The following is a 15,082-nucleotide window of genomic DNA, read 5'->3' on the forward strand; positions in this document are numbered from 1 at the left end:
ATACAGCAGAGCTGGCTAAAAAAGTCAATAATCGGAAATGTCAAAGAAATATCAACATTATCCAATGTGGAAATTGTACCATTGATAATATTGTGATGAAATCAAGTTTGAATTTACTCACACAATACCCAAAGTTCCACCTATATTCATGTCCACTTCCAAACTATGTTTAGAATGTTGTTTTTGTTATTAGTCCATGCCTAAATATGTCACCACTCACCATTGATGTGAAATATGTTGATACTTTTTGATTCTATTTTTATTTCATTTTTGGATTTACCTCTCCGATATATATTGATAATCAATGAATATATTATTGATGACAACAATCTGTTTTGGTAGCCAGCCCTTGCATACGGTACATGGTTTCTACCACATCTTTGAATTAAGACTTTTGTCTGTGATCATATTTTAATCAAGGGACACACTAAAGGTTTGAAGGGACGTCTTGCCCATTATTTTCGGTTTCAACAACATAAATGACCACAATGCTATATATATTGTAGTTTAGTAAATCCGGTAATCTCACATGACATTAATGTTGTGTTGTCACAAATGGTGAACATTCATAAGTTTGTTTCCCTCACATTATATTTGTGAATAAATCCAAATTACCATGATACTTGAATACTTTCTGGCTCTTAGATTGGCAAGATTCTTGTTTCTTTGACTCTTGGTATTCCATGGTTATCTCCCTTGATGTGATGCACGCCCAATATCCAGTGTGTTTGTTTAAGGCAGGTCTTTGTCAGAGCTGTACAAACATGTGGGCAAGAAAACAGTATGTCACTGCACAAGACGTGGGATACTGTTAATATCATAATATATAGCCACTAAACAATGTTGCCTTAACTTCTGTTTATATATGATAAGAATTCAGTGAGTGAGTGAGTTTTGTTTTACGCTGCTTTTAGCAATATTCCAGCAATATCATGGCGGGGGACACCAGAAATGGGCTTCACACATTGTACCCATGTGGGGAATCGAACCCAGGCCTTCGGCATGACGAGCGAACACTTTAACCACTAGACTACCCCACCGCCCCCGATAAGAAATTCAGATATTAAACTAGGCTCACTTAACTGATCACTTAGCTGTTCATGTCCTTAGATAATTAATAAAACTGGCAACCTTTAGTCATTGTGAATCTTGCTCAGTGACATGGTTGCTCATAGATCCTCGTGTTCGCATACACAAAACACATAACTAAATCAACAATGTCGACATTACCTCTGTTGATATCTGACAAGATATATTGTTGATTCTAATAAATAAGAGATAAATAAGCCATAATGATTATTGGTCAGTGGTTTGGTTGACTAGAGGTCGTCATGTCCTGACGATATGGTCTGTTGCTCATAGTATCAACCACATGTTTGTGACATACGAAGTAAATTGTATTGGCTGTACATGCATGTATGGTCAGCTGGTGTTGATGCCACCGTGGTGTTGGGAATGTTGCAGGACCTGCGCAGCGCCAACCAGTATGTGAAAGCGGAGATGGAGGCACTAGAGGGGGAACAGCGCCAGATAGACAAGCAGGCTGCCCAGCTCGAGAAGTCGCTCCAAAAGTCATGGAGAAAGGTGAGCAAGTCCACCCTGAAGTCAGTCCCGCCAAGAGCAGGCACTGAGTGTAAAGATGTGACTGATTTGTAGGCTGACTGAGTGTGGACAGCAAGATAAGAAGTAGCACAATTCATTAGTTGCATGTTCCTGCATATTCTACCAGATGCCTGTGTGTAGTGTGTATGTTGAGACTAAATGTATTGTATGATAGTGGGTTCATTATATATGATAGTGGATACATTATATATGATAGTGGGTACATCATTTATGATAGTGGGTACATTATGTATGATAGTGGAAACATTATTTGTGATGGTGGGTACATTATTTATGATAGTGGAAACATTATTTATGATAGTGGGTACATCATTTATGATAGTGGGTACATCATTTATGATAGTGGGTACATTATGTATGATAGTGGTAACATTATTTATGATAGTGGGTACAGCATTTATAATAGTGGGTACATTATTTATGATAGTGGGTACATCATTTATGATAGTGGGTACATTATGTATGATAGTGGGAACATCATTTATTATATTGGGTACATTATGTATGATAGTGGGTCCATCATTTATGATAGTGGGTACATTATGTATGATAGTGGTAACATTATTTATGATAGTGGGTACATCATTTATGATAGTGGGTACATTATTTATGATAGTGGGAACATCATTTATTATATTGGGTACATTATGTATGATAGTGGGTCCATCATTTATGATAGTGGGTACATTATGTATGATAGTGGTAACATTATTTATGATAGTGGGTACAGCATTTATAATAGTGGGTACATTATTTATGATAGTGGGTACATCATTTATGATAGTGGGTACATTATGTATGATAGTGGGTCCATCATTTATGATAGTGGGTACATTATGTATGATAGTGGGCACATTATTTATGATAGTGTGTACATCATTTTATTACCCACGTGGTCAACGTATGGGTAGTTGCATACTAATCTCGTACGTCACACGAGTGTCGTATCGCGTTGACCTGTGTCGTAACGACTTGAACTGAGATTCTAACAATTTGATTGGATAACCGATGACCTCTCAATTAGATCACGTTGTGACAGAACTACTTTTTCATTCATAACAAACACGTGAATTCATTCATTCTACAACTTAAATGCATTGTGGGAATGTAAACATTGCGAACGTTGCCTTATCGTTGTTTAATTGGGCGTCAAACTGAGACATTATATGCGTCGAAAAACATAAACGCGAAGTTTCCACCAGTGATGTTAGCCGAGTGAAGCAACTGCAAACTAAGAAACGGGGTGCTACGGAGTAGTTTAATGTAGGAGGCTGTACAAGGCGATGACAGCTGACATGCATCGTGACGTCGGTTACCAAGGGGGCCAGACGGGCAAGGTGTAGTGACGTCATTTCAGTGTGACGTCATGCAAAAAGTGTACTCCAGAACAACATTCTTCCGCAACCTCTTTATGAAACCGGTTTCGGTTTGAAACCATAAAAATAACAAAAATACGCTATTTTGTCAATTTAAAGCTTGTAAGATGTGGGTAATAAATAAAATACCACACTCGGTCTCATAACATACGAATTATACGAATTCGCTCGGTCAGATACCATAGGAAGGTCACGAGTTTCGTATAATTCGTATGTTATGAGACCAAGTGTAGTATTCTCTATTAGGATAGTGGAAACATTATTTATGATAGTGGGTACATCATTTATGATAGTGGGTACATTAATTATGTATGATAGTGGGAACATTATTTATGACAGTGGTAACATTATTTATGATAGTGGGTACATCATTTATGATAGTGGGTACATTATTTATGATAGTGGGTACATCATTTATGATAGTGGGTACATTATTTATGATAGTGGGAACATCATTTATGATAGTGGATGCATTATTTATGATAGTGGGTACATTATTTATGAAAATAGGAACTGTATTTATGATAGTGGGCACATTATTTATAATAGTGCGTTCATTATTTATAATAGTGGATGCATTATTTATGATAGTAATTTATGATAATAGGAACATCATTTATGATAGTGGGTACATCATTTATGATAGTGGATGGATGCATTATTTATGATAGTGGGTACATTATTTATGAGAATAAGAACATTATTTATGATAGTGGGTACATTATTTATGAGAATAAGAACATTATTTATGATAGTGGGAACATTATTTATGATAGTGCGTTCATTATTTATAATAGTGCATACATCATTTATGATAGTGGGAACATTATTTATGATAGTGGGTACATTATTTATGAAAATAGGAACTGTATTTATGATAGTGGGTACATTATTTATGATAGTGGGTACATTGTTTATGATAGTGGGTACATTATTTATGATAGTGGGCACATTATTGATGAAAATATTGATAGAAATAGGAACTGTATTTATGATAGTAGGTACATTATTTATGATAGTGGGTACATTATTTATGATACTGAGTAGATTTGTTTTGTGTTGTATTCCAGGGAAGAATAAGTCCCTGGAAGAGAGGCTGATGCAGGACTGGTTTCTCCTTGTCAACAAGAAGAATGCCCTCATCCGTAGGCAGATGCAGCTGAATATACTGTGAGTATTTCAGCTGCTGTGTCTTTCACTTGCTCACCATGAACTCCAGGGTAGACCCCTTGTGTAGAATTGAGGACAAGCTTGCTCCTAACACATGTTGGCTGGCCACCTCCCTGCTGATTACAGGAATTGCTCCACACATCATATTTCCTTTTCAAAATGACACTATATTATTGTTGAAGAGCTTATTTGCATACATAGATGCTACTTAATGGAACTTTCCTTGGCATGAATATGACTTGAACGTTTATATGCACACCTGAGAGATTTCAAAGTATGGCTTATGGCAGGGAAAGTCCTCAAATGTAGTTTGTTGTGTTAAGTATCTGTTTGACAGTAATGATAATACACCACTTTTGTTTGTTCGGGTAATGCTGTGAAAGAATCAGTGAGAAAATTGTTTTGTTTCTCGATACCAGTAAATATTAAGAAATTGTGCTCACAATGCAGTTGCACAAATACAGTACACTATGTCTTCATATATGGTTAGTAATCCTTTGTTTTGTTCAATGAGAAAATTGTTTTGTTTGCTGATAGCAGTAAATATTAAAAACAAGTGTATGCTCACAATTACGCTGACAATAGTGACAGTGTATTTGCACAAATGCGGTAAACTGTGTCTCTGTACACAGTTAGTAATCAGCTGTTATAAGGAAGCAGGTAAGTTTCTTTACAAGTACAAGAACCTGATTTGGTTTGTGTTGAATAGAGATAACCCCAAATACCCCAAATGAGACCACATATATTTCGCATGCATCAGATTTCTGCCCTGAGCTCGTCGAGGGTGTAGAGAATAACAAGCTTCGGGAACTACAGATGATCAGTCCCGGGTGAATGAATATTGCTAATTTCAAGCCTTTGTTTGGCAAGGCAGGCTAATGTCCTGAAGACGTTGTATTATCTTTAATAATTGGTGACATCATGTCATATTTTACTCAACAGTGAAACATGGCGATATATTATGACTAATCAACACTGAGAACCAATAAAATGAATATATGCATTTAATCAAAAGTGACTACACATCGTCATTCTGTCCTTGTTGGTATCATTTTCTCAATGATTATTTCTACTGTTATTGAGTCCAAATACATACCTCTCAAAACATTTTTTGCGAAATATTATTGCTACATTAGATTTATTTTTTGAAAATATGAAGCTCATAAACAAAAGTAGCATTTGCATTTATTAATTTGACTAACAGCAATTATTTTGGATTAGATGATTGTAACTGTAGCAAAACAGTGTATTTATGTTTGTAGAATTTCTTAATATTTGGGGATGCTAATGTTTTTCTCAAAATCGTCACATATGTGGTGTCAGTCGATTGTAATGGGCATACTTCATGTGGTGATTATTTATCTTTTTAAATATATGTATTCACAAAATATAAAATGAAAATGGAGCCCAGAGCAATGCTTAATTTCAAGAGCTGAGTCATTCTAGAATTGGCAAAACCATTCTAGACTTGGATTAATTCTTTTCTATATATTCGCTATGGTCTGGGAGACAGACTATATTTTCTAATACATGCTTGTATGTTTCTTTTCATCACTGAAGTCTTCATGGTCAGATATTCAACGATTATGAGTGTCTATGTTTATAACATATAACAGCATGCTGGGATGAATCCTTGTTAACCTGAAGTAACCTCCCCTTGTGAGTCGTGGAAGAGTTATGTCCCTTTGACTAGGTATCCATTCATTTCAATACTTGTCCACAATATAGGCGCCCAGAATTTGTGGCTGTGTTTGGCATCATTGGTAGTGACTTTTGTTACTTATTAATACAGGATATGTGACAGTACTTAATAAGGATATAATTCTTTCCACATATATTTTCTTCTGCCACTCTGACATATAAATAGAGCTGCTTGAAAGAGCACAAGGTTGTAAATTCAAGCCCTGGCCAGTTCATGTTGGAAGACATATTCTTGCACACACCCATGCTATTTAAGTACAATAACTCTTATTCACATCACTTTTCACCTTAAAAGTACTGTGAAAACTCCTCTAACTGCAAGTTGAGCAGACTAGACTTGTGTCAGTACTTCGCATATGCAGCTCAAGCCACACTGTTGTGTATACTGTATAGGTAGAAGTATATTGTCATGATGTAACTGCAATGCAGGTTGGTTCAGAGCTTTCATCTGTGTTGTAGATAATAGACGTATCTGCTGTACAAAGTATCGCTAAACTTGGCGTGATTAATCTTTAAAACAGGTATTAATTTGGGATAGTTTTCTTTCTAAAACATTGAAGATTTCATACTTTTGTCATGTCAGCGTGATCGAGTGACTATCGCTGTAGTCAAAAAAGGATCTGATCACAGCTCATCATATTCACTATATGGCGGAAGTACTGCCGATGTAACTTTGAATTTAACTCACTCACTTTGTATATCTCCATACAGACACATGTCAACCTCGACTAATATTGCACCCATTATCAATGTACAGGCCCCTGGCAATATTTTTGTTGCGTCACCTTTGTGATTTGTACATATGAAAGTAAATTAAGAAACCTAAATACAGGATCCTGCAACTTTAATTTCCTATTCAATTGACTTATTATGAAGCACACATAAAATCCGGCAACACCTTCCTGTACAACATCTCAAACTCAAAAATAACAATTTTCAGCAGTTTTTCCAAAAAACAGAGACAATTTCATGTTGGAATGTATCAAAGCAAACGATTGTGTTACCTATATGATTTATTTGACTGTTTTTTAAACAAATATAAATGGAAACTCGTTATCACATGCAGGAATCTTGCTGTGGGTGATAGGTTGTGGTAACTGCGCCTGTTACAAAGTCGACTTGGCATGGAAATTGTTACAGAGTTATCTCCCATGGACTTGGATGGTTTATCAGAGGTGCCTCTCTATTCATGGCATGTGTATATCCAGTGAGAAACTGTTAGGTTATGTCACAATGTTTTTCTCAGGTGCCAACAGCTTCCGTGTATTTACAGTACACAATCAGAGAACTTTTTAAGAAAAGATTTTCTTATAACTCACACAAAAAATATTTAAATGGAGCTTTGGAAGTATGACTATGTTATCCCAACCTTTTGACAGCTTTGCATTTTAAAAGAAGAATTTAATTGTACTTAATGTGTTTGAATAGCAGACACTCGAATGACAGCTGTGCCTTGAAATGTGCTTATTGATGGGAAGTTGTCATAAAAAAGTTATAAAACATGTTTCACTTACTCAATAGATACAAAATCTGGGGTTTCATTTTTGATTGGATTAAGGTCTTCAAGAACAGGTTTCATTGTCTATTTCTTTGAACTCCTTATTTTACGGAAATAGAACAGGTTTAGTTATTGTGATGATTGAATCCTCTTAAAGAATTATTGTGACAAAGCTTATCAAGAACTGTTATGTTGATGAATATCTAAGTTTCTGTCCATAATTCCTGATAGAGCATTTGTACAATGTCACCTTCACAATAACTGGTATGAATATGTAGTGATTGTTTCCTTTGGAAGTAAAAAAAACAGAGGAGGGTAGGCTGGGCCCAAATATTTATTCTTTCATATTCCGTTGAACATCTATCAGTGTGAGAATTTGTTGAGGATTTTGCTCAGGATTGTTTTGAAAAAGTATATTCACTTGGTTGAAGCTGTTATGTGTATTTTAGAATGTGTTGGATATGGATGTTTGTTTCACATTCCAACTTTATAGCCAGTAGTGCCTTTGCCATGTACTAATGGAGCCAGAGCTGACCATACTCTGTAAAATATGGTTTGGTCTTGCAATCTGGTTGCTCTTTTTTGCAAACACCTTTGACATTTTTGGAGAGATCAATGTGACAAACCTGAGCCCAAGCTTTGCCTTTTAAATTCATCCAAGCGTTTTGTCATTCATGGGTAAGAACATATGTAAAATGGAAACTTACAAAATAAAACAATAATTAACACTCAACTTATTTAGTTCTAATTGATCATGTCCCTTCCATGTAGCCACTAGTGTTGGGAATTGGTTAAAACCTCATAATTGATGATTGCTTCATTACAACCGATCAATCATCGAAAATAATTGGTTAGCATCATTTATGAAATTTTCCTGTTTTTTTGTTGTTGTTTTTTGTTAATGAAAAAAACAAACATAATGAAAAAACATGTAGTTCTTTGGGTTTTTTTGTGTGGCAAATTTCACATCTTGAAAGGATTACTACTTAACTAGTATGTTAGGAACATAAAATTCCAGGAGTCTTTAAGATAAATTTAATCATGACTTGGAACAAGCTTGTAGGGGTTATGAAATGTAACTTACAAAACCAACCTTGTGAAAAATATTGTTAATGCAAAAAGTGTTCCAGAATTGTTTGTGTTCGATTATGAGAAAACATGAAAGATTGCTTGGTCTTTTAGTCATTGCGACCAATCTTCGATTATTTCAATTAATCGGACCACCACTAATAGCCACTGGCCACTCCAAAGACATTGTAAACAGAAAAGAGTGATCTTCAAATGAAAGTCAAAATAAATATGACAATTGACGAAAATTAGCATTGTTTTTCCCACTAAACACACCCAAACAACTTTAGGTCAAAAACAAATTGTTTATCTGTATAATATTTGTTTGTGTGAAAAACTGGGCTGATAGAACCTGGGAGTCCAAATAGGAAAAGAACCAAAACACATAGTATCATGGAGCAGGAATGAATAATCAGTTTAAATTCACTCACATATTTAGTGAATCGAACTGTATCTCTTCATGAATTCTATTCATTGTTTGTGGTCACTGGAATCCTATATTTACAAATATTTTTAAGGGAGTGTTTTTACTTGGATTTAGTGTTTTGTTCATATAAGTGAGATGCACAAAAAGAATATATCCAAGCCATGCAGTAGTGTAACTTGTGTTGTTTTGAAGTATGACCATCATGGCATTGTCATTAAGCTATTTTTCGTTGACAGGGTTTTATATTATATGTATGTATTATGAATTTGGAACTAGTTTTAGTCACGATATTGCTGAAATATTGCCGATGTTACTTTAAATTTTAACTCACTAACTCACTCATTAAGGTATTAGCGGCATTGTTCGCAATGTATTGGTTTTTGCTTTATTGAAAATATCATTTGAATCTTTCAACTGAAGCAATTACATGACATGTTTGTTATTTTAATTTCTTGATATTAAACAAAGTATTCATAAATAATATTCGTCAGTATATGTTCATAAAACATATCGTATTCACCTCATAGTTTATTCATTGCAGCCTTTGTGGTGTTTATCTAAAGGAATAAGTTTTGAACTTATGACAAAATGTCTTTATTAACCACTGTTTATTCCTAAACTGTTTTCTTGTGTAGCTTCATTTATCTTTCTATTTGAGGAACGGTGGGGTAGCCTATTGGTTAAAGCATTCACTCGTCTGACCAAAGACCTGGATTCGATTCCCTACATGGGTACAATGTGTAAAGCCCATTTCTGGTGTCCCCCACCGTGATATTGCTGGAATATTGCTAAAAGCGGCGTAAAACTAAACTCACTCTTACTCACTCACTCACTCACTCTTTCTATTTGAGGATTGAAAGAGTTTGGATCTCATAGACAACCCAAACTGGACGTGCCATTCAAATCATTAGGAGCAGTTACTTGAGAAATCTTGCAAAATATGTAGTGTAAACTCTGAAAATCTACTCAATTTTTGTTAATCTCGAGTAAAACAGTACTTGTAATTAAATTCACTTCCAGAACAAGGATGCCGTTGCATTATATCATGTGTGCATCTTGACAATTTCATCTGTATTTTGTTTCAACAAACACAACTAGGTAAAAATAGTGATGACTTATTTGAAAGGATTGTAAGTATTCTTTTGATCAAATATGTGGACAATGTACATACTGTGAAAGGAATGGTAATGTTCAGTATTAAACGCTGTCAAACATTTATTATAGGACTGCTGGCCACAGAATAGAATCATAAAGACTTGTTATATCATAAGGAAAAAGATTTAGTTAGAGTAAGGGAAGATTACTCAGAAATCTGTCTATCCTTACCCCTATGATCCTTGAATATAGTGGTTAGAGCGTCAGCCCAGAGAGTGGAAGGTCGCGGGTTCGATCCCTGACCGCGTCATACCAAAAGACGTTAACATTTGGTACTTGTTGGTCCCTGTCTGGCGCTCGGCATTAATGGGTACAATAAGGACTGGTCGGCTCGGAGTCAGTATAATGTGTCTGAGTGGGGTATTCATGCTTCACTGCGGCATGGTATCTCAGTGGGCTAGCACTATAAAACCAGCTTCAGTCTTGGCTAGTACAAGCAGCCGCACATACACATACACACGCATGCACGTCGTCATATGAGCGAAATATTCTCAAGCACGACGTAAAGCCCAATTTCACCTCACCTCACCTTGAATAAATATACCCCAGCATTAAAACACTTTCACGGTAATCAGGAAGATATACTAACACCAGAGCTTTTGTCATCTGTTTTAAGACAGCACTGAACATTCTGGCCTTATGTAGCTTACTTCTAAGACTAATTTAAACATGACCCTTCCTTGCCACCACATGCATAATATTTTAGAATATCTGACAGCATTGAAATGAAAGAATAGATTATTAGGGACCATTCATAATTTATGACTAGGGGGGCTGATGATGATTTTGAGGGAGGTCACCCATTTTGTTCTGGGGAGATAGGGGGGTCATCAATTTTGTACACATGTACTAGAGGGGGTCAGCAATTTTGAACATAAAAATATTTTAAAATTATGCTTAAAAATTATGGGAAGGGGAGGGGGTCCTTGAATGTGTACATGACATGCAGGGGGGTTCACTTAGTTTGTACATAAATTTTAGGGGGGATCATTCACATTGTACATGCTTCTCCATAAAAATCATCACCACCACCCCCCTAGCCATAAATTATGAACGGTCCCTTAAAGCAAAATTTAAACATGCCTTGAAAAACGCTTCAGTGCTATTTTAAAGTGCATTTTATAATATACATTTAAAATTTTAGCATGCATAAGTTTGGTTGTACCTAAACTACATTGGTAAGATACTTTTACACTTGAGCTGTCAGTGATCTGAAATAGGTCCGTCATGAGATGAGGGTTGTGTGGCTTCTACTGGTCGGGGCAATGGCACCACTGACAGTCATTACTCTGACTAAACATGCTTTTGTGTTCACCAAATGTCTCATTATTAACATGTTACTGTTACAAATTTCCAATTCCGCAGAAAGAGCGAGAAATTGTTGAATGATTGTCATAAGCCAACGTAAGATTACCATGGCTGGTGGGTTGGATTTTTGTGAGCAGCTGATAAAACCATGTGCAAATATTGATACAATTATGTTATTGGGATTCTGTTTCATTCCCACCATGTTTTTCCCCCGTCTACTTCAATGTTTCATTTTGTAAGCTGGGATGCACATAAGATCCAAAATCCCAACAAAATTGGGCTCTCTTTGAACATGCCCATCGAATCAATAGAGATTTTCTTCTTTGTAGAGAATCTCTTAATTTGACGTATTTTGAGACGAAGTGAAGATGGGTTTGTCGTTGCGGAGGGAGACGACGAGCACCATACCTTGTGGGGACAAGACATATCGCAACTAATCACAGCGTTTCTCTATTACTGCGTTCAAAACAGAAATCTATATATAATAGCACTTGATTAGAAATGTTTCTCTTCCACGATGTAACAAATAGCCATCACTATTTGATCGAGATTACGCACATAATTCATTTTCGCCACTTCCTCAAACTGTGACCGGAGGCCATGTTGACCGTCGCCCTGGACATTGTAGCGTAATTGAAGAGAAAAAACCTTCAGATTTGCTTGTATGAGGATGAGCCCTACTAATCAAGCATATTACAGGCCATGGGAATCTTTCTTCAGGCAGATTTATTTCAAACTTGCACTTTTTACCCGTACTGAGACTTAATCATCTGTGTGACAGGATTTGTGAATGGCAAAATTTGAGAGCTATAGAAATGTATCTTGTGAAAATATTTCTTTTTGAAATGACATTTGGAAATCTCTATGGAAGTTTTCATATCACAAAATTATATGATTATTGGTGGCGGAAAAGCATATTTGTCTGAAATCCATACCATCTAAAATGATTAGGTATTTGGTCCAACATAAATTATGATCATCTGTGCTGATTGACATGCCTATGAGCAGCAATGTAATCTGTATGATACTTTGACATTATCTTTGACACAATTTGAAACAAGAAGTGCCAAACATCAAAGAATGGATGGTAAAATGATAGAAATGTCACAGCAGAAATTTTGTGATAATTTCTAAATTTGAAAACTTCAATACATTGTCAGTGTCAGCTTATATCACAATTTAATATTCTGTCATTTTTCTGTGCCAGTTTGTAAACATTTTCTTTCCAATAATGATTCTGTATTCATGCAGTAACGAATGGTGCAAACTGTTACTCCAGATATTTTTGTACCTCTGATGAATAAATATAAGAATAAAGTCATATTTTAAAAATGTTACCACCCTAAGCCTACGATCATGGTTCAAAAACAGAATCCCTGAATTATATTAAGTGCATGGTGAATTGCCGAAACCATGCCAATAAGGACACAATTTGACAATTGTCCTTCATATAGGAATTAAATTTCATGGATTATATCTTCCTTGTTTAAGTGTGAACAGTTCATACCAGTCACGGTAATTGGTGATTGGTATGTTATCTGGTTTACTTTGGGATGTTATCATATACAATATACTAAGGCTGTAACGATTTACTCACATATTCGGTGAATCGAACCGCAGCCCTTCATGAATTCCATCCGTTATTCGCGGTCACCAGAACCGAATATTAACAAATATTTACAATTTTTTTAAGGGAGCATGTTTTACTTGAAACCTTATGTACTTTTTGAAAGTGAGATATGCAAGGATTGAACATGTACTAGCCTTGCAGTAGCGCAAGTCATAATAGTTTGCCAAGGCCGCACATGGTACTGTCAACTATAACTATTACATACCAAATTTGAGTGTCATGAGATCACTGGTTATTGCTGTGACAAATGAACACTGTCAACATGGGCGTCCATATTGTAAATCAATCACTAAACTACAATATTGGATTCGTGAATAAATAGAGGATACTAAACAACCTTCTGTGTAATACCATTTTTATTAAACGAGTTAATGATTTGGTATTTGGTATGCTAAATCTTTCACGAGTTTGATAAAAATGGTATTTGATGGAAGCGAGTTTAGTATTCTGTTTATTACTCTCCAACATAAATTGATAGAAACTGCCTACGAAGTGTATTGACTTTCAACATTCCACGAGTCAAACAAGGTCTAATACCATTGTGACAGAGGTATTAGCATTGTGACGTCATAACTGTAAACCATTATGACATCATACGTCTAGCAGTATTACACTAGTGTAATATCGCCGTAAAAATATTACACTGCAGTATCTTCCACGGGCGAGTAATAATTATTCGTATTCGCTACCCAATATTCATGACACATATCATATTCGCCACATAGTGTATTTGTTGCAGCCCTACAATATACTACAGTTATAATGATTTCAAAGGAACCACCAATTTTAGTTTGTTATAACCATAGTTCATTATTGTCATTTTGACTAAAAGATACAGTAAGTGTCTTGGACTACCAACACAGATCAATTATATTCTTAAGTTCATTCTTATAGTATATGTCATATTAATGTCTTAATGTTGATACCATACCAATTCAAATTTATGAATATCGGTACTAAATAAATAATTCTCTGCCACAGAAATGTTTAGATTTGTTAAGGTTTCAATGGTTCCGATGGACCATGCAAAGACTTTTAAAGGCAAGTTTTAACTTTAATGGGTCAGCCCAGTTCATATTTAGCATTAAGTGGCAGGTCATCATGGGTATTTTCTGTCAGTACACATGCTTTATAATGAATCTTGTTATAAATCAGTATATCAATATATCATTGTACTATTGCTACATCAATACTATAATGTCAATTCAAGGATGTACTAATGTAACTATGTATGAACATAAGGGGACAGATTTCTTTAAAAGTGCTGCTTTGTCAATCTGTAGCAGAACATAGGCTTTTACATGACAGATGAAAAAAGAAGAAGAAAGAAAAATGTTGCATCTCCAAGTGACACTCATTAAAATTGATTTTGTTAAATGTAAGTAAATATAAAGGTACTGTATTTAATACACCATGATTTTGCTATACAGGACTCTTGAAATTAATGATTGGGTGTCTCTCAGACCTCTGCTTCCAAAAGCTGGGCTCCATGGAACCTGCAATAATTATTTTTAATACTCATGTAAGATAGAAAAAAATGTAACGATCAAATGGGGTACATACAGCTTCTCAAAGCTTATAGGGGCGGTGAGGTAGCCTAGTGGTTAAAGCGTTGGCTCGTCACGCCGAAGACCCGGGTTCGAATCCCCACATGGGTACAATGTGTGAAGCCCATTTCTGGTGTCCCCCGCCGTGATGTAGCTGGAATATTGCTAAAAGCAGCATAAACAAAACTCAGTCAGTCAGTCTCAAAGCTTATATATATCAACATAGGACAGTTGACTGGTGTTTTATGTGCACCTTCTTCCAGCTGGCAGGTGATTTGGGTTCACGTGAACCTTCTCACAACAAATAACATTCTCCCATAGCAAATGAATCTATACTAGTTTGGAACGAATGTACCATACATGCCTCTTCAATCACTGATGAGAAATATGGACCAACTATCATATAGATATTACACGAACCCCAATCATGATGAGACCTTGACATCACATTCATCTTCGATCAGGCCTATTGCTTGTTTCAGACAAATACTTAGTAGCTACAGAAACAGTTATCTCTCAGGGTCTTTCTCTCAGGGTTAAATTATCAGGGTTTAAATTACAGCAATTATCAAAACTTCC

General features: G+C 35.6%; 1 protein-coding gene across 1 annotated transcript in view; it reads left to right on the plus strand.

The window, feature by feature from the left end:
• LOC124273213 (EH domain-binding protein 1-like) overlaps positions 1-15,082 on the plus strand; it is a 108,105-nt gene that overhangs the window by 64,554 nt on the left and 28,469 nt on the right. Inside the window, 3 exon segments of the mRNA XM_046708428.1 lie at positions 1,465-1,584; positions 4,070-4,090; positions 4,093-4,169. Of these exon segments, the coding sequence (XP_046564384.1) occupies positions 1,465-1,584; positions 4,070-4,090; positions 4,093-4,169 (218 nt within the window).

Source organism: Haliotis rubra, unplaced genomic scaffold (genome assembly GCF_003918875.1).
Source record: "Haliotis rubra isolate DU_JTF1 unplaced genomic scaffold, ASM391887v1 Scf178, whole genome shotgun sequence".
In the NCBI taxonomy this organism is placed as follows: Eukaryota; Metazoa; Mollusca; class Gastropoda; order Lepetellida; family Haliotidae; genus Haliotis; species Haliotis rubra.